This window comes from Eschrichtius robustus, chromosome 2 (genome assembly GCF_028021215.1).
Source record: "Eschrichtius robustus isolate mEscRob2 chromosome 2, mEscRob2.pri, whole genome shotgun sequence".
NCBI lineage: Eukaryota > Metazoa > Chordata > Mammalia > Artiodactyla > Eschrichtiidae > Eschrichtius > Eschrichtius robustus.
The window spans coordinates 109,212,583-109,232,082 of NC_090825.1; the positions used below are offsets into that span (position 1 = coordinate 109,212,583).

A 19,500-nucleotide genomic window follows, 5' to 3' on the forward strand; every position below is an offset into this window, starting at 1 on the left:
CACACAACCCAAAACAAATGAACAAACAAAGAAAGTCAAAAGACAACTGGGGAAAAAATTTGCAACCCTTAGGACCAAGAGATACTGTTATTTATTTATAAGGCATTCAAACAAATCAATAAAAGATGAATAACTCAACATAAAAATGGACAAATGAAGACTGTTCATAAAGCAGAAATGTTAGCACATAAGAAAAGTGCTCAACTTCCTTCATTATTAAAGACTGTATATCAGGAACTGTAAAGTTGATTATACCCACTGCAGAGGCATTCTTATACATTGATGAATGAAGTGTACATAGACTGGGGAAACTTTTAGAAAGTAAAACCACAGTAACTATAAAAGTAATTCCACTCTGAGGAATTTATCTTATAGCTATATCTATATAAACATAAAAGATAAGTACAAAGGATTATTACATCATTGTAAATAGCAAAAACTATAAACAACCTAAAACATCCATCAATATAACATCAGATCAATAGATTATGATAATAGTGTGATGGAATTCGATGCAATAACAATTACACAAGAAGTAAACCTGTATGAAACTGCTGTGGAAAGGTATAGAATATTGTACACAATATGGTCCCACTGGGTGTCTTTCTTTAGTACTGTAATTTACAAAACATGCATGTATTACTTTTATTAAACAATTAAAATGCTAATAATAAAATTATCTGAGTGGTTGGATTTTTAAAGATGTTAGAAAGTTGTGAAAAGTAAGAGGAATGGATGAATAAAAACTCCAGAGCAGGAAGAGGGTAAACTGAGATTGCCAGCTGTTTTCTTCTCTGGGGACATTGCTGAATCTAAATATAAACAAAAGGTGAGGCTCAGGTAGAAGGACTCTACTAGAGGAAAGAGAAGTTTTGATGGCTGCGAGTACTGGCAAGAAAACTGGAATACAGAGAGGCACCAAAGCAGTGTCACTTTTCTTCATGAGATATCTCTATTAGTAAGACAAGGCATGAGGCTGGAAATTTCTTAGACTCTCATGGTACTCAGGAGACAGTCACACAACAGGGAGAGACTTCCAACAAACACACAACAGATTTATCTGCTTGGGGTGGGAGGCTGAAGAGCTAAGCTCAAAATCTCTGAAGGGAAAAACTTACAAAAAAAGGAGACAGAAAGGTACCAGATTCTGAATCAAGAGATTGGAGGTGGGGGAGGAGGTAGGAGGACAAGGTTGAATAAGCAGAGTCAAATTTCCCACAATCTCTGAGTTGTTAGAGACAAAGTTCCATTAGAGGAGGGGCCTACATCAAGCACATGACAAGTCTCTCAACTTGAAACCAATGGACACAGTCTAAGTAATTCTGCAACCCAGCCTGACCCAGCTCAATTCCGCTTACCCTATGTGATTAAACAGAGGAAATGGCAAATCCTATCTGTGAGAAAATACTAATTTCACTACTAAGGTTCCTTTGTATACAAAGTACAGCTACAATAAAAATTTTAAGACTCACAAAGAAAGAAAATAGCCAGAGGGAAAAACAGAATAAAAGATAATCCAAATGTTAGAGTTAACACACGAGGACTTTATAATAACCATTACAAATATATTAAAGAACACAGAGGAAAAGAGATAAAATGGATGAAAAGATGAAGAAAAAGATGAAGAAGTGCAACAGAGAACTGGAGATTCAAGTGGATATTCCAGAACTGAAAAATATCTAAAATTAAATTCAGTGCATGCATTTATCAGTAGACTGCATACAGCAGAAAATAGGATTATTTTCTTAAACACAGGTCATTACAAAATACCCAAATTGAAAGAAAGAAAAAATTGGAAAGAATAGAACAGAATGTAAGAGATAGATGGGATGCAAATCTTCTAACATATAAGTAACTGATTTCCCACATGGGAGGGAAAGAAAAAGGGGCAGTAGTAATTAATAATGGCCATGAAATTTTGAAAACTGATAAGCAAACAACAATGCACAAATTCAAATGCTGAGCAAACCCCATACAAAATAAATACAAAGAAAACTGTGACGAATCCTTGTTACAGTTAAAACTGCTCTGAGTCGTATTTGCATCCCATGGGAAATGCTGGTATTTTTGTTTAGCCTTCTGCGGATTGTGGTTCCAGTGTTCAATTTTCAAAGCCTCTGCAGTGCTATACAGATCTGTCCACTTTGTACCACCTAGTGGTCAGTCTGGGACCTGAGTAGAGGTCTGCTTGGGCCAGTTCTCAAAGTCTATGATATGCTAAATACGATCAGATTCACGCACCTACAGGATGGGGGTGAGCCCAGGATTTCATAAACAACTTTATGGGGTTGTTTTCTCCATCTTAGTTATCAACCTGGTACTTTCTAGTTCCTTAGGCCCCCTTTTTTGGACCTCTAGAGGGAAACTGTCCACTGCAGTGCCTTAGGGGCCAAGTAGAGGGGGACAGAGAGAGTGGGGGAAAAAAGCAGTGACATTGGCTTTGTTTTCTTGGAGCCACTGCTTCACTAAAGGGTGAGGAACATTTTCTCAGTCAATGCCACTGGATTGCTTGGAGGCTGGGGCCTGAGAATATGGAGAAAACAAGAGTGAAAAAAAAAAAAAATCTGTGGGAATTCCCCCTCTGTCTGAGCTTTAGGAGTTTCCTTTCCCATTCCTTAAGTCAGGCTGCTTCAGGGTCCTTCTAGGTCTGCACCATAATATTCACATCCAGGTTTCATGTTGCCTTGAGTCCAGTCCGGGGGATACTGGAGTGAAAAAAAATGGTAAATTCACTTCTGGTGGTGGTACTTTGAATTCTCTGAGTTCTCAAATAGATGGATCATGATTTTTGTTTAGGTTTTATTGTTGAGTTCAGTGGGAAATGAAGGGTAGCATGTTGTTTACTCCATCTTAACCGGAACCAGAATCCTTAATTTGCTTTTTATCTTCAGGGACATAAGGACATATCAAATAGCACCTTAAAGTCTGTGTTTGATATTCTGGAGCTCCTACGGTTCTGTTTCTGTTGGTTCTGGCATAAAATGATTTTTAAGAGGGCCTCACAATGTTTGATTGTTTGACTCCGTATTTGGAAACTTATTTTTACAAATAATAGGCTGCTGCTAGCATCTTCTAAAGAGGATTTCTATTTTCTTTTGCCAGGTACTGGAGACCTAGGGCCAGGTCAAAACTTGAGGTTCTTCTGAGTTGCCTAGAGTACAGTCCACGTTCTCTTCAGAGTTAGATACTCAAGTTCTCAATCAGGAACAAATGTTGTTATGCTAGAGTGTTCTGGCCTTTAGTAGGCTCTACGCTACGAACCTTCTCTCAGCAGCTCCTTCTCTCAGCTACATTCTATGGATGGGAAAATAGCCCTGGGAAATAAAACATCCTTTGGGGGGTACAGTCTCAGGATGAGTGGTAAGGGATTTGACACATCCAGAGTTTGTGATTTTAACAAGTGCAGGATTCCAACTCTTTCAACTTTTCCTGGGAGCCTATTGCCAAAAAAAGCTCAGTCTCTCAGTTGTTTTTTCTGTACTGGTAAATGCTCCAGGGCAGATATGGCTCCAGTTTACCTCTTTAAGGTCTAACTTCTCTGTTCAATGGCAGGTAGCTCTTCACTAGCCAGCTCCTTTAGTTGTTCTCAGTCAATACTAGAAATAGAAGACAAGTTTTTTAAACTAATTTTGCTCAGATTATAGGTGGTCCTTTGAATTGGGAGTCACATCTTTCTTTCATTCTGGAATGGCCTCTGCCATTGTTTCCTAAATACTTTCTTCTTCACATTTTCTTTTAGATCTCTTGGAATAGTGCTCAATTGCATTTTGTCTTTTTTTGCTCTATAAAGTTGATTTTCTCAAGTTACCTACTCATTCTACTGAATGTTTCCGTCTTTTCTACTAAAATATGCCTTTGCATATTTAAAATAACCCCAAGAGGTATTTTTCTCAGTGACTGTCTTTTTTCCAAATATCCTGTTCTTGTTTTAAGGAATGAATTTTTAAATCTCTCTGTGCTGAGTTCTAGAAATGGTTTTCTTCTCCTCCTCAAATTAACTATTTTCTCCAAAATCTATAAGCTCACTTACTAGGTTCTTTACCATCACCCCTCAATAATCCTGGTTCTCTTATAACTGGTGATCCCTTGCTGTCAGTTCTAATTAACACAAAATGAGCAAATACCTAGTATCATCTAAACAAATCTGTTTTCTGGTCACAGCTTGCCTTTTTGTAGGTGTTTTGACTGTGAATTCCATGCAGGATGACCTAACTGCTCAACTTTGCTTCATGATAATGCCAGAGATACTGGGACTTTATTCCAGGCACCACATCCAGGCTAAAATGCTCCATTTCAACAAATTTTCTACTAATATTTCTTTGAGATACTCTTTGGTGTTTTTTGCATGAGGAGAATGTTGGCTGATTACACTCTGGCTGGGGCAAGGAAGGAGGTCTTGAGGGTACGGGCCCCCTTCTGTAGCACCACGTAACTCCCACACTCTGCAACATCCAATCTAGGGTTCTGTTGGGCAATTGCTTCTCACCATCCAAAGAGTTCAGAGGTTGTGGTTTCTCTTCCTCTTGCAGCCTTCAGATCAATTTTGTCTCCCAGGGTCCATGTTGTTAACCACTACATTATACTACCTCTATGTTTTTATACACAACCACATTTGATACTAGTTAGTAATTATTATGTGCCAGGAACAAAAAAAGTTTAAAGGTACTGATGCTTATAAGTACCCTACGAGGACTTCCCTGGTGGCGCACTGGTTAAGAATCCGCCTGCCAATGCAGGGGATATGGGTTCGAGCCCTGGTTCGGGAAGATCACACATGCCGCAGAGCAACTAAGCCCGTGTGCCACAACTACTGAGCCTGCGCTCTAGAGGCCGCAAGCCACAACTTCTGAGCCCACGTGCCACAACTACTGAAGCCTGCACACCTAGAGCCTGTGTTCCACAACAAGAGAATCCACTGCAATGAGAAGCCTGTGCAACGCAACGAAGAGTAGCCCCTGCTTGCCGCAACTAAAGAAAGCCCATGCACAGCAATGAAGACCCACCGCAGCCAAAAAATAATAATAAAAAAAAAAAGAACCCTATGAAACAGAGCTGGAGAAACTGAATAGAGAAACTAAACAATATGCTTTAAGTGTCAGAGCAACCTCTGCTTTCATATTTTTCAAAATCAGAATCCTTTTATTTTAACCCAAAAGTTGATATTTCTAGATACTAGTCCAAAGTCTAGGAAATCCAGAAACTGCTAAGGTTTACTTATTCTATGCTAAACTTATATAATATTTGGAAATTGCCAATAGATTAGTATATGCCAGATTTAGCATGATGTAATTCAGTGAAAGGGACTCAAGTGAAAAGAGGAAAAACACCAAATGTTTCATTTTTCATTATGACTAAGTGCAGGATAAGGAGGAGCCAAAGTGGGGGGAAAACACACACACACACACACACACACACACACACACACACACACTTCCTTTTCCATAGGCACAGTTTTAAAATTCAACTCTTATTCCTCAAATTTCAACCTAAATGATGTAGAGAAATTTTTTTCCTTCCTACTTTATAATGACTCTTAAATTTTCTTTGATAGTTTTTAATTGCTACACTTTTTTTAACTGTTGCCCTTCTCAGAATTTCAGAGAAAATCCTATGAAATCTAATCAAACTAAGTCACAGTCTTCCAAAAGTTAAAAAAAAAAACCCCAAATAGTAGATTAAGTTAAAAGTACAAGCTTAGTCCTTGCTTCATTCAAATAGTAACATGATCAAAACATACTATAGGAACAGTAATCAATATTTTTACAAAGAAAGGTATACTGTTATTAAAAATCAGCAATTCACTGATTAATTAATTCAATGTTTTACTGAATTTATTTCCATGAAACAGCTAATCTGGCATTCATATTATTATTTCAGAAAGCTAGCTAAAACATTAGAAGTAGACTGATTTGCACATTAGCAGGGAGAAAAAAAGCCTGACTATGACTTCTCAGTTTCATTCAGATCAATCTAAGTTTCATTCAGTATCCCCAGGCAAAGTACAGTACATAATAGATACTCAGTAGACATTTCATAAATGACTAAGTGTAGTTGTACACTATTTTAAAACTAAGATTTCAAAATAATTAAACACAAATAAAAATTCTAGAGTACAGAATACTATATCTCAGCACTAAAGATCCTAAAAATGTTCAAAAATCTTAGATAGAAACATGTTTTAAGTATTTTTACTTTCCTCCCTTTCACTGTAGTGATTTTTTTCTTTTGTATCAACAAGCAAAAGGGCTCAGATAGTTTTTGACAACAAAACTCACCAAAAATGTTGGTCTTTACAGTAAGTGCAAGATGAGTATTATTCCTCAAAATTTCAAGGGCCTTCACAAACGTTATATTCTCAAAGTTTTGTCCATTTACTTCCATTATCTTGAGAAAAGTGTTTGAAAAATACAAATTAAGACAAAAACAGTATTAGTTATCTCTGCAATCTTAAGTTTAATGGTGAAAAAATAAAACTTAAATAAAATGCACCTATGTGTGAACAATGGTTATCTCTGTGAGTAGTGGAGTTACTATCTAATTTTTTTTCTCTGTATTGTGGTATTTTCCTAAATCTCTACTATAAACATTTTTTTTTAAAGTTCATTCCCTCTGGGATCATACTAGAAAAAAATTTTTTAAAAACATAATGTTTTATATATGAAGGAAAATTTTTAATTGTGTCAGATCAGCTCATAAAAATTATCACGTGTGTGTATGTACAAATTTTAGTGAAGTATTCTAAATGCAAATTTACTGCATTTGAAAGAGAGATAAATTCATTTAAAAGTGGTACTTTAAATGCATCTAATATCATTTCCTGCCGCTGACTGAATCAGGCAGTCAAAAAGCAACAAGCACAACTGTGATGGGGTCTTGTTCCATTTGACACTGCTGATCACTCACATCAGGGCTTCACAAACTTGGCTGCACCTCAGGATCATCAGGAAGCTTATTCAAAAGTACTAATTACAAGGAAAAAGGATAAAGAGATAAACACAATGAGAAAAAAAGGCAGTACAGAGGACAGATCTCAAGGACTGACACAAAGATTTCAAAAGGATAAAAAAGAGTGAGAAACAAAATATTAGGAAAAGAAAAAGAAAAAAAAAAAAATCACAGAAGTAAAATCCCCAGAGTTCAAAAAAGTCTTCAGTCTACATACTGAAATGGATCATCTAGTACCAGGCAAATAAATAAATAAATAAAGAGATTAAAAAAAAAAATCCCATGAAAATTCTGAATTCCAAAGACTTAGAACAGAGACTCTATAAGTATCACTGTGGGGGTTGGTGGTGGGGGTGGGGGGGGAGGAGGAGAACCAGAGGTACCTAGAAAAGAAAAATAAAGGATGGTTTGGACTTCTTTTGGGCCACACTATGTGATGTGATACTTTTCTGTGACTTCAATGTTCTGAGGGAAGAATGACTGTGATAAAAGATTTTTACACTCCACTGAACAAAAAAGTATCATCAAGACATGTAAGGACACAAAGTTATAGTACTCATTTACCCTTTTTGAAAAAAGTACTAGACAAGGTACTAGAAGTAGTAGAAGACAATCGTGAGATAAAATAATGGGGACATATTGGCATAGATGAAGTGGAGGTGATCAATGAAATCAGTAAGGCAGGCGCAAATATCTAAATGATTGTTAATAATAATCTTATGAAACTTAATGCAAATGTCAAAGTACTCTTAAAACAGAACATCCATAATGTTAAAAAAATGACTTATAATCTAGATCTAAAATCTCAGATAATTTCAACCATACTTGGGAGGACTGAGGGAAGAAGTAAAAACATGATAAATTTCTCTCCTCTGTCAGGAATGAAACCACTGGATTTTTCTTTTTTTTTTCTTCCTGTGAAGAACGAGATTCTTAAATATGTTTACCAAAAAATACTAGAACAATAAATATAATGACTCCAGGTTCCTTGCTACTAGATATTCTTAATGAGTAGTCTGAGTAAGATCCAGAAATCTCTATTCTATAAAACTCCCTTAGGGGTAGAAGGGTGTCGTTAAAACTTTATATAAGAGTTTCTTTTCTAAAATTACATCATTTTTTAAATTTTAAAATATTTTATTACGATATACGTTTTACTTCTTATGTGAGAGTTTCTTAACCCCTTGCACTATTAATATTTGGTCTGGATAACTCTGTTGTGGTGGCTGCTTTGTCATGGGGTGTTGTAGGCTCTTTAGCAGTATCCCTGGCCTCTATCCACTAGATGCCAGTAGTAATTCCCAAGTCATGACAATCAAAAATAACTCCAGACATCACCAAATGTCTCCTGGGTGACAAAATTACTGCTGGTTGAGAGCCACTGTCCTGAAGTGTAGACCTTTTCATAATGTGAATGCCCTCTTTTTTTTGGCCTCGTGGCATGCGGGATCTTAGTTCCTTGACCAGGGATCGAACCTGTGCCCGCTGCAGTGGAAGCATGGACTCTTACCCACTGAACCACCAGGGAAGTCTCTGTGAATGCCCTCTTAATTTAAAAAAATGACAGTATGGTTTGGTTAAAAGTAAAATAAAGTCACATTCTAAATGAATGTGTGAACAAACCAAAATTTTTAAGTGGAACAAATTCAGCTTCCCAAGTGATTCAGCTAGACGAGAAGCCACTCTTTGGTGTACATGAGAATTATCGAGACTCTTTGGTGTGCATGAGAATTATCTAGAGAGCTTTGTTCAAAATACAGATTTCCAGTCTTCATCTCTACAGAATGTGATTAATATGATTACTAAGACTGAGGTGGGTCTAGGAATTGTATTTTTTAGTAAAAAGGCTGTCCGTAATCTCATTTTTGAAATATACCGTTCTATAGTTAACTAATGCCTACATGGAGAGAATAAATCCCTATCAACTTACTCCCAGTGTCTCCTTCCTTTTCCTAGTCCTTCCGCCAGCTCACTCTGCTTATGGACGTAGTTCTGTTACCATATGAACATTATTTAAACCAAAACCATCATTTATGGTAATCTTAGGCCACTTAGAGTAAGGATAGAAGTGCTTACTCCTTTACAACATGCAAGGGTAGGGTGCTAATTCTCATATGGATCTTTCTGGAATACTGTGAAGTTGCCAACTGATAGAGCTTCCTAATCCTTGGAGAATGTGCAGGACCATTCAGGTCGATAGTGGCCAGACTACCATGCTGTTTCTGGATGTACTATATCAAATTTACCATTAAAAGTAATGGATATATGACAAAGACATTTTTAAAATAAACGATTAAAAAAATACTACCTCTAAAAAGAAGCTTAAAAAATACTTCCTGAAATTTACCATGCTTACTTGAAGAAATATCAGATGAGGAAAAAAGTAGCACACCTATTACTTATAAAAAGGCTTTAAGTGGTTGTTATTTACTTACCTGATCACCACGTTTCAGTCCTGCATCAGCAGCTTTGCTACCAGGTTCTACACCTTCAACAAAAATACCAAATGCCTTCTCACTTCCTCCATTTAAGCTGAAATGCAGAGGGGACTCCCGGGAAGCCTTTTGCAGTACAACCTGTCTCCACTTAGCCTTTGCAGCACAGGCAATATTCAATAACCGGAGATGACCATTCATTTTCTAGAAAGTACAAAGGGGTAAGGTATATATAAATGTATATATTTATTCCTATAGGCTTTTAAAAATCACCTAAAATTATTAGAATTAGAGCTATATTTAAAATATAGAGGAAATAAAGAACATATAAATAGGGGTAAATAAAACAGAAGGAGGGAAACATTCCACCCTAGAGCACTCTCAAGAATAAGATCTCTTAAGTGTCCGTCATCAGATGAATGGATAAAGAAGATGCAGCACATATATACAATGGAATATTACTCAGCCATAAAAAGAAATGAAATGGAGGTATTTGTAATGAGGTGGATGGAGTTAGAGTCTGCCATACAGAGTGAAGTAAGTCAGAAAGAGAAAAACAAATACAGTATGCTAACACATATATATGGAATCTAAGGAGAAAAAAAAAAAAAGGCCATGAAGAACCTAGTGGCAAGATAGGAATAAAGACACAGACCTACTAAAGAATGGACTTGAGGATATGGGGAGGGGGAGGGGTGACATGTGACAGGATGAGAGAGTGTCATGGACATATATACACTACCAAATGTAAAATAGATAGCTAGTGGGAAGCAGCCGCATAGCACAGGGAGATCAGCACGGTGCTTTGTGACCGCCTGGTGGGTGGGATGGGGAGGGTGGGAGGGAGGGAGATGCGGGAGGGAGGAGATATGGGAACGTGTGTATATCTGTAGCTGATTCACTTTGTTATAAAGCAGAAACTAACACACCACTGTGAAGCAATTATACTTCAATAAAGATGTTTAAAAAAAAAAAAAAGAATAAGATCTCTTAATAAGATTTTTTTAAAGTTTCTAGAAAAGGTTAGAAAAGATTTCAAAGTGATGTCTCATTTAGAGAGGGATGACAAAAAAAATTTCTTCTTCATTTTCTGAACCTTACTAATACATAATCTGTTATTACCATCTTGCTTATCTCCTGGCTGTTACATAAAACCAGAATCTTTTTAAACCCTTATTTAAAACCTTAAAGGACTTGAACCACCTTCCCAACATTGTCTAACATTCAAAGACACATTCAAGTCTCCATCTCTTCTAGAAATATTATTCTTATATTATTTTAGATCTTCCTTAAACTTAGTAATATTCTAACTTTCAGGTTCTAATATCAGTTTAATATTTAACTATTCTCAAATAGTGTACTAAGTAAATCTCATGTCTATAACAAGAAGCTAAATTTTTTTCAGGGTAGGAACCAAGTCTTACACCTGTTGTGATCCTATATAACAGCTTGGAGTATAAAGTAGAATTCAATAAATACTTGATGACTGACTTGATTACTGGGGAAAAAAATCCCATGATTGTAAGGCAGTTTCTATTTTCCATAAGCCCCTTGAATATTTACATAGCCAGCACTGGAAGAGACTCTATGGGCCTCTTAATCAAGTTCCCTGTTCATTCCCCCCATTTCACATAGAGCAGATGTGCTGCTGAAAAGGTTACAAGGAACCAAGAGGTAAGGAAAGGGACAAAAAAATCTGCCAATTTCCCCCTCTTTATTCAACTTAATCCACTTGTACTATATGAGTAATAACAATGGTTCTTGAAAATTTGCTATGTGCCAGGTTTTGCTGGCAGATTCTTATGTTTATTAACTCACTAAAATCCTCACAACAATCTCAACAATCTATAGGCTACTGTCCATAAAATAAGACAACTGAGGCATATAAGGTTGGACAACTTGTCCAAGTTCACATATCCACCAAGTGGTGAAGTCTGAATGTTAATTCAGGCAATCTGACTCCTGAGCTGCATTATTATTTACTTCCTAAAATTTCAAGTTTCTTGGAGCAGACAACCCAGTTGCAGTTCAAAGTTTTAAATCTAATAGGGAGAACAAAATGGATTTATAAATAGCTACCATGAAAGTTAAGAAGACCTTGAGGGTATTAATCATAGGTGTTGTATATTAAGAACAAGTGAAATCACATGCAGAAGGGAGACTTAAAGTCTAAAGTAGATCTGATAAAGTATGTGTATTTGTATGCCTAAATCAGTGAAGACTGTGGAAGAAGCATGATTTTTGTTTGGGCGGAAGTAGCAGAGGATGAACAGAAGTCTAGAATACAGATTTGGAAGTTCTCAGAACAGGCAATCAAGACACAGGAGAAGATGAAAGCTGTTCTGAGTTGCTATTCTTCGGGGGTGGGGTGGGAGGTTGGTAAGAATCCCTAAACTCTGAAGAAGATAAAATTCTTCTGAGCCTTACTGTATCTTCCAGATTTTTTTCAAATTCCTCCAGAAATCGAGTCATAGCAGGATCACCTTCAAAATCATTAAAATGATTATTTACCCATAATAATACAATCCGTGTTACCTGCGGAAACATGGAAGAGGCAGCATACGATTATACGAGAGGCATTCTTTCTGCAAAAGTAGGTTCCAAAAGCATGTCTTAAACCGAGGGGGAATTGAGCTTTATGGCTAATCCCTTTGCCCACCTGCTCACACACAAAAGGCTCATTCTAACAGAGAGGCATGTCTTAGTTTGAGCTTTTGCTTCCTTACGTACACAAGTAACAGAGAAAGCCAAGACTCTGCCTTCACTGAAAAAACAAGGCTGTATACTAACATGTAAGAAGTACATGCGATGTATATTTTGGACAGTATCTTAAAACACAAGCCTCCAAGAGCAGGCAAATGTCAAAAGTGTTTCTTTAGCTGAGAACATGTTTCACCAAAATTATAATAAAAATCTGAAACTTCCTTCGTAAATACTGTGTATTTTCAAAGTTGTGAACTGATTTATTACTTTGTGCCACAGATTAACAGAAAAGTTAAAAACTAACAAATGGAGGTTGAATTAAATAATGTGTCTACAGGGAACTCTACTCAGTGCTTTGTGGTGACCTAAATGCAAAGGAAATCCAAAAAAGAGGGGATATATGTATATGTATACCTGATTCACTCTGCTGTACAGCAGAAACACAACATTGTAAAGCAACTACACTCCAATAAATATTAATAATAATAAAAAGCTTCTGAATATTAAGAAAAGACACAGGAGCCAAAATAAGATCAAAAGAAATAAGCCAGAGAATTTTCCAAAATCTAAAAAAAAAAAAAAGGAAAAAAAAAGTGCCGAACAATAAGTAATTTTAAGTCATATACTTTTAAAATTGTGGTAAAATACACATAAAATCCACCATTTTAACCACTTTAAAGTATACAATTCAGTGGCATTTAGCACATTCACAATTGTGTACAACCGTCCCCACTACTAGTTCTAGAACATTTTCATCACCCCAAAAGAAAACCCCATTCCCAATAAGCAGTCACCTCCCATTCTGCCCTCCTTCCAGCCCCTAACATCCACTACTTACTTGCTTTTCTGTCTCTGCGATTTGTCTACCTGGATACCTCATACAATATGTGATCTTTTATGACTGGCTTCTTTGTCTTACCATAATATTTTCAAGGTTTATGCATGTTGCAGCATGTATCAGTATTTCATTTTTTTTAATGGCTGAATAATATTTCATTATATGGCATACCATAATTGTTTATCCATTCATCAGTTGATGGACATTTGGGTTGTTTCCACTTTTTGGCCATCATCAATAGTGCTGCTATGAACACGACTTACAAACTTTTGTTTGCACACCTATTAGCTCTTTTGGATATATCCTTCAGGAGTAGAACTACTGGGTTACACAGTTAATTCTATGTTTAACTTTTTGAAGAACCGCTAAGCTGTTTTCCACAGCAGCTACACCATTTTACATTACTATAACCAATGTATGGGAATTCCATTTTCTCCACATCAACACCCTTAAAATGCTTGTTATTTCCTTTCCTTTTTTTAAGTCATCTTAGTGGGTGTGAAGTGATCAAAACCATCACTGTGGTTTTGATTTGCAATTTCCCTGACTAATGACATTGAACATCTTTTTCATGTGATTGCTGGCCATTTACATATCTTCTTGGGAGAAATGTCTATTCAAGTCCTTTGTCTATTTTAAATTGTATTATCTTTTTGGTGTCGAGTTGTAAGAGTTCTTTATACATTCTGGATACTAGACCCTTATCAGACATATGATTTGCAAATATATTCTCCTATTCCATGTGTTGTCCTGTTTTTCCTGATAGTACCTTTAATGTAGAAAAGGTTTTAATTTTGATGAAGTTCAATATATCTATTTTTTCCATTGTTCAAGGTTGTGCTTTGGGTATCATACCTAAGAAACCATTGCCTAATCCAAGGTCATGATTTTTTTTCACCCCTTCTTTTCTTTGAAGAGTATTATAATTTTAGCTCTAATATTAGGTCTCTGATCCATTTTGAGTTAATACTGAATATGGTATAAAGGTCAAACTTCATTCTTTTACACATGAATATTTAGTTGTCCCTAAATCATATTTTTGTTCATTCTCTAGCATGCCTTTATTTCCTCAGCAACCTAAGTAACTACATATAATTTCAAAATCAGGGGGAAGGCAAGCCTGTAGTTTTGGACACTTGAGTTTCCTAGACGATAGAATTCCACAGTCCAACTACATCTAACTTATTTCCCTTAAAGTATAACTCAGAAAGATACACCAGGCAATTATTATGGCCCTCCTTTTATTTTTCTTAAAATGACTAACTTCCTACCTGTTACTGAGGTAGTTTACTGGTAGTAATGTACCAGTAGCTGAGGTATCACTATTCTTTCCATGAGATGTACAAACACCCCATAAAATAAGGTAAGATAATCTATTTAAAACAGCAAACAATGTTTAATGCAAAAAAAAAAAAAACCAACAAAACTCAAAGCTAGATTAAAATAAGTTACAGCAGTTAAAGCAGGTCAAAAAGATAAACTGTTTTAAAATGATTATAAAGTCTTTAACTCAAAAATCAATGTATTTCTAATTCTATTTAGATTGTTTCTAAGCCCTCTTGAAAAAATTTACTTGGTGAATATTCTTTCTAAACTATTAAATGACTTTTAAATGTTTTATTGATCTCCTCAGTAACCAACAAGTATTTTGATAAAGTGTAAAAATATTATCATCCATCTTCTGAATTTATAGCTACACCACAGCCTGCTTTCAGTTTTTGCCTTTTAGAAGGCAAAATATCCACTTTTAACATGTTATTCTGTCATAAAAGTAACCAAGCAGAGATATGTCTATACTGACTCACTAACTTTTTAGGCGAACTGAATCTTATCAAAATAAACATTTAACTTGTCAATTGCAAAAGGTTTTGGGGGAATAAAATTTAAAAGTTAAAATCACTTTCATGCCTTTTATAATTATAAAACCAACCTTATCCCTTAAGCTGTCAATTTTAAACCATTCCAATAGTTTGGTCCCAACATCCAAAGGACTTTCAAGAAATGTTCTGTAAGTTAATAGGAAATCTTCTATATAAGTTGGGTCCACAATGGAATGCTCTTCTATTAAATGCATGATGAGACGCTCAGGTGTTGCCTAAAAAAGAAAAATATAGGAAGAATTAGAAAATAAACAAGTAGCTCAGGAACCAAAGAACTCCTATTGATTACTTCCTTTTGTAGCCACTCTATTACAAAGTCCTTGAAGTAAAGTTTCACCTTTAAAACCCTCAGCACTCGGAGTAGGTAGTCTCTCTAGGTTGTAGTCCACCATCACCCAGAGGTTTAGAGAGAGAAAAGGCAGAGGAATAAACATGCACAACAGCATTTACTCGGCCATAGCTGTTTTTATTGGCATTTCATCATAGGAACGCGGGGATAATGTAATGACTGTCGCGAGTAAAGAGAAGGAAGAGGTAAGAGTTAAATTAAAGAAGTAAATAAATAAAGTTTTCTTCCAAATTTAATCATCCTTAAATTCTCTTCTGTCCCAGGCTATAGGAACAACATAGCAGCTCAAGATAGCTTGTTTTATTGTTGTTACTTCTTGGAACACAGGTTTCCTCTTCTATGGTTTCTCCATTCTAGCTCACCAGAGGAACCAGAAGTTCTATAAATAGTTTTTACATTAACTCAGAGTTTAACTGCTTGCCTGTTTCCCAATTTATAAAAAAGAATGCAAACAACATTTATCTACTGCTCCTTCTTGAGCTTCTGAATCAATGTTAAACTTTATTACCTTAGCAGCATTTTCAAAAATGGGTACACAAAACAAATACAGAAATAAACCAGATGTTAAGCCAAATATAAAAACCAACTGTTGCCCATAACCTCAAATTTCAATTTGTTGCATTCATCCAAAGAATTTCACTGGCCAGAATTATTGCATAGCAAACATAGATTAATACTAACAATGTTCTTATTTAAGAATTTATTAAAAAATAAAAAAGGGTACCCCACTGCTAATAAGGTATGTAAATCATTTCTCTAGAAGGAAGTCAGAGGAAAGGCTCTTCGAATTACCTATTTAAGGGACAAGACAACCACAGGTCATTCTTATTCTTCTCCCACCCTCCAAAACACTCCAAGAATACCAAATTGGGTCTATCATTAAGGCAAATCACAATCTGAGGTCACTTAAATGCGGTTCTTAGATCATATATAGCTAAGTCAGGGGTGGAAATGATCAACATGTTAAAGAAAGGCCATTATTCTGATTAGCTAAATCACTGAGGCAGGATCTCTGTGGAGACTAGGCCATATATTCAAAACTGTATTTAAAGACAAGTCCCTGGGACTTCCCTGGTGGTTCAGTGGTAAAGAATCCACCTTACAATGCAGGGGACTCGGGTTTGACCCCTGGTTAGGGAATTAAGATCCCACATGCCGCGGGGCAACTAAGCCTGTGCACCACAACTACTGAGCTTGCACACCTCAGCTAGAGAGCCCGCGTGCCACAAACTAGAGAGCCCACGCACTCTGGAACCCGTGCACCACAACTACAGAGCCCACGCACCCTGGAGCCTGTGCGCCACAACTAGAGAAGAGAAAACCCGCACGCCACAACTAGAGAGAGGCCCGTGCACCACACGATGATACCACTTGCCGCAATTAAGACCTGACGCAGCCAAAAATAAATAAAATAAATAAATAATAAATAAATCTTAAAAAAAAAAAAAGACAAGTCCCATTGTCATGCAGTGGCATGTTACCAAACTGCTCACTAGCATCCAATACGATGGATGCTGGGTGACAGGGTACGCAGAGTGGGCAGGTGAAGGAGATGGCTGGCATGGTAGAGGTTGGTTATGATGAGCAAATAAGTAAATATACAGAGCATAACAAGAGCCACTGTTGGATAAAGTATTTACAAGTAGGGGAAGGAAAAGGCTACCAAAAACTTTGTGGTATAGTACTGGAACTGGGAGTACTGGTATGAACTCTTGACCGTTATCAATAGATAGATAGATATAAGAAGATACAAGTGTGTATGAATTTATAGTAAATAAATACATATATTTCCTACCTCTGTCTGATGAAAAGTTCTAGAAGCAATGACACAACAGTAGCAGTGAACAGAGTGCCCAGATCCTGGTTTTTTAATGTTGTTCTCTACTAGAAGGATCCAGGGCTCTCCAGAGAAATGTATGATTCCAAAGCAGGGGCAGTAAAAGATGAGCCTGGAACATCTCGTTTTGCCAGATAATAATGAAGCTCTCAAAAAATGATGGGGACATGTCAAAAGGATACAGGAATCAGCCTTAAGAGAGTCCCACTGGCCAAATCTGGGACAATCTGACGATCAGAACAACACTGATGGTAAGGGAATACAATACATGAGACCATAACAATATAATTAAAGAGGGGAGAATGCTCATTCTTACAGTAGAATGACAATAAATGTAGAAGAAATAATGGAAATAGAAAATCACCATTACAGGCAGGAGTAGTCAATCGAAGTAAAGACTGGTGGATAGAGGTTTGTTAAGACATACTGACACTATCCCAGAACATCAATGCTCCAAATGCTCATCAATTACAAAGGGTAAAATGGTGGCTTTAAGTGAAGAAACTTGACAGACAGACACCAAGAGGACCGGGTGATTAAGGTTAACTTCACTGGTGGTGAGATAGGTTGACACTGTATGCTCCCTGAAATGATGCACTGAGAAGAGCACATTATTTCTGTGGAATTCCTGCCTGGAAAGCATGACTGTAGTCTGGGCATGAGGCAACACCGAATAGATCTCGTCTGAGGGTCATACTACAGACTATAAGGGCTGTATTCTTTAAAACTGCTGAGAGGAATTGGGTGTCATGGGCAGTGCTTCTGCGCACCGCCCCTCAAGCTGAGGTGTCGGCGTCGGCATTTCCCACGAGAAATTCTGGTCTGAAGTGCAGGGCACGAGGCCTCCGAACGCGGCCCCCTATGAGCAAGTGGAACTAGACTGAGCACAGAGGAAAAGAAAAATAGATGGCATATGGACAGCAGCAGTCAGCTCTACCCACCACCAGTCCCTCCCATCAAGCCTCTTAGATAGCCTCAACCACCAGAGGGCAGACAGCAGAAGCAAGAAGAACTACAATCCTGCAGCCTGTGGAACAAAAACCACATTCACAGAAGGACAGACAAGGTGAAAAGGCAGAGGGCTATATACCAGGTGAAGGAACAAGATAAAACCCCAGAAAAACAACTAAATGAAGTGGAGATAGGCAACCTTCCAGAAAAAGAATTCAGAATAATGATAGTGAAGATGATCGAGGATCTCGGAATAAGAATGGAGGCAAAGATCGAGAAGATGCAAGAATGTTTAACAAAGACCTAGAAGAACTAAAGAACAAACAGAGATGAACAATACAATAATTGAAATGAAAACTACACTAGAAGGAATCAATAGCAGGATAACTGAGGCAGAAGAATGGATAAGTGACCTGGAAGACAGAATGGTGGAATTCACTGCTGCGGAACAGACTAAAGAAAAAAGAATGAAAAGAAATGAAGACAGCCTAAGAGACCTCTGGGACAAAGTTAAATGCAACAACATTCGCATTATAGGGGTCCCAGAAGGAGAAGAGAGAGAGAAAGGACCAGAGAAAATATATGAAGAGATTATAGTCGAAAACTTCCCTAACATGGGAAAGGAAAGAGCCACGCAAGTCCAGGAAGCACAGCAAGTCCCATACAGGATAAACACAAGGAGAAACACGCCGAGACACACAGTAATCAAATTGGAAAAAATTAAAGACAAAGAAAAATTATTGAAAGCAGCAAGGGAAAAACGACAAATAACATACAAGGGAACTCCCATAAGGTTAACAGCTGATTTCTCAGCAGAAACTCTACAAGCCAGAAGGGAGTGGCAAGATATACTTAAAGTGATGAAAGGGAAGAACCTACAACCAAGATTACTCTACCCGGCAAGGATCTCATTTAGATTCGAAGGAGAAATCAAAAGCTTCACAGACAAGCAAAAGCTAAGAGAATTCAGCACCACCAAACCAGCTCTACAACAAATGCTAAAGGAACTTCTCTAAGTGGGAAACACAAGAGAAGAAAAGGACCTACAAAAACAAACCCAAAACAATTAGGAAATGGTCATAGGAACATACATATCGATAATTACCTTAAACATGAATGCATTAAATGCTCCAACCAAAAGACACAGGCTTGCTGAATGGATACAAAAACAAGACCCATATATGTGCTGTCTACAAGAGACCCACTTCAGACCTAGGGACACATACAGACTGAAAGTGAGGGGATGGAAAAAGATATTCCATGCAAATGGAAGTCAAAAGAAAGCTGGAGTAGCTATACTCATATCAGATAAAACAGACTTTAAAATAAAGAATGTTACAAGAGACAAGGAAGGACACTACATAATGATCAAGGGATCAATCCAAGAAGAAGATATAACAATTATAAATATATATGCACCCAACGTAGGAGCACCTCAATACATAAAGCAACTGCTAACAGCTGTAAAAGAGGAAATCGACAGTAACACAATGATAGTGGGGGACTTTAACACCTCACTTACACCAATGGACAGATCATCCAAAATGAAAATAAATAAGGAA

At 36.9% G+C, this 19,500-nt stretch overlaps 1 protein-coding gene across 8 annotated transcripts in view; it reads right to left on the minus strand.

The window, feature by feature from the left end:
- The window catches only part of RAPGEF6 (Rap guanine nucleotide exchange factor 6), a 235,469-nt gene that overhangs the window by 60,957 nt on the left and 155,012 nt on the right, over positions 1-19,500 (minus strand). For all 8 annotated transcript variants that reach the window (XM_068535821.1, XM_068535820.1, XM_068535815.1 and 5 more), the window contains 4 exons: positions 14,852-15,016; positions 11,808-11,915; positions 9,381-9,584; positions 6,276-6,384 (listed from right to left, as the gene is read on the minus strand). In XM_068535821.1, the coding sequence (XP_068391922.1) occupies positions 6,276-6,384; positions 9,381-9,584; positions 11,808-11,915; positions 14,852-15,016 (586 nt within the window). The remainder of the gene's footprint in view (positions 1-6,275; positions 6,385-9,380; positions 9,585-11,807; positions 11,916-14,851; positions 15,017-19,500) is intronic.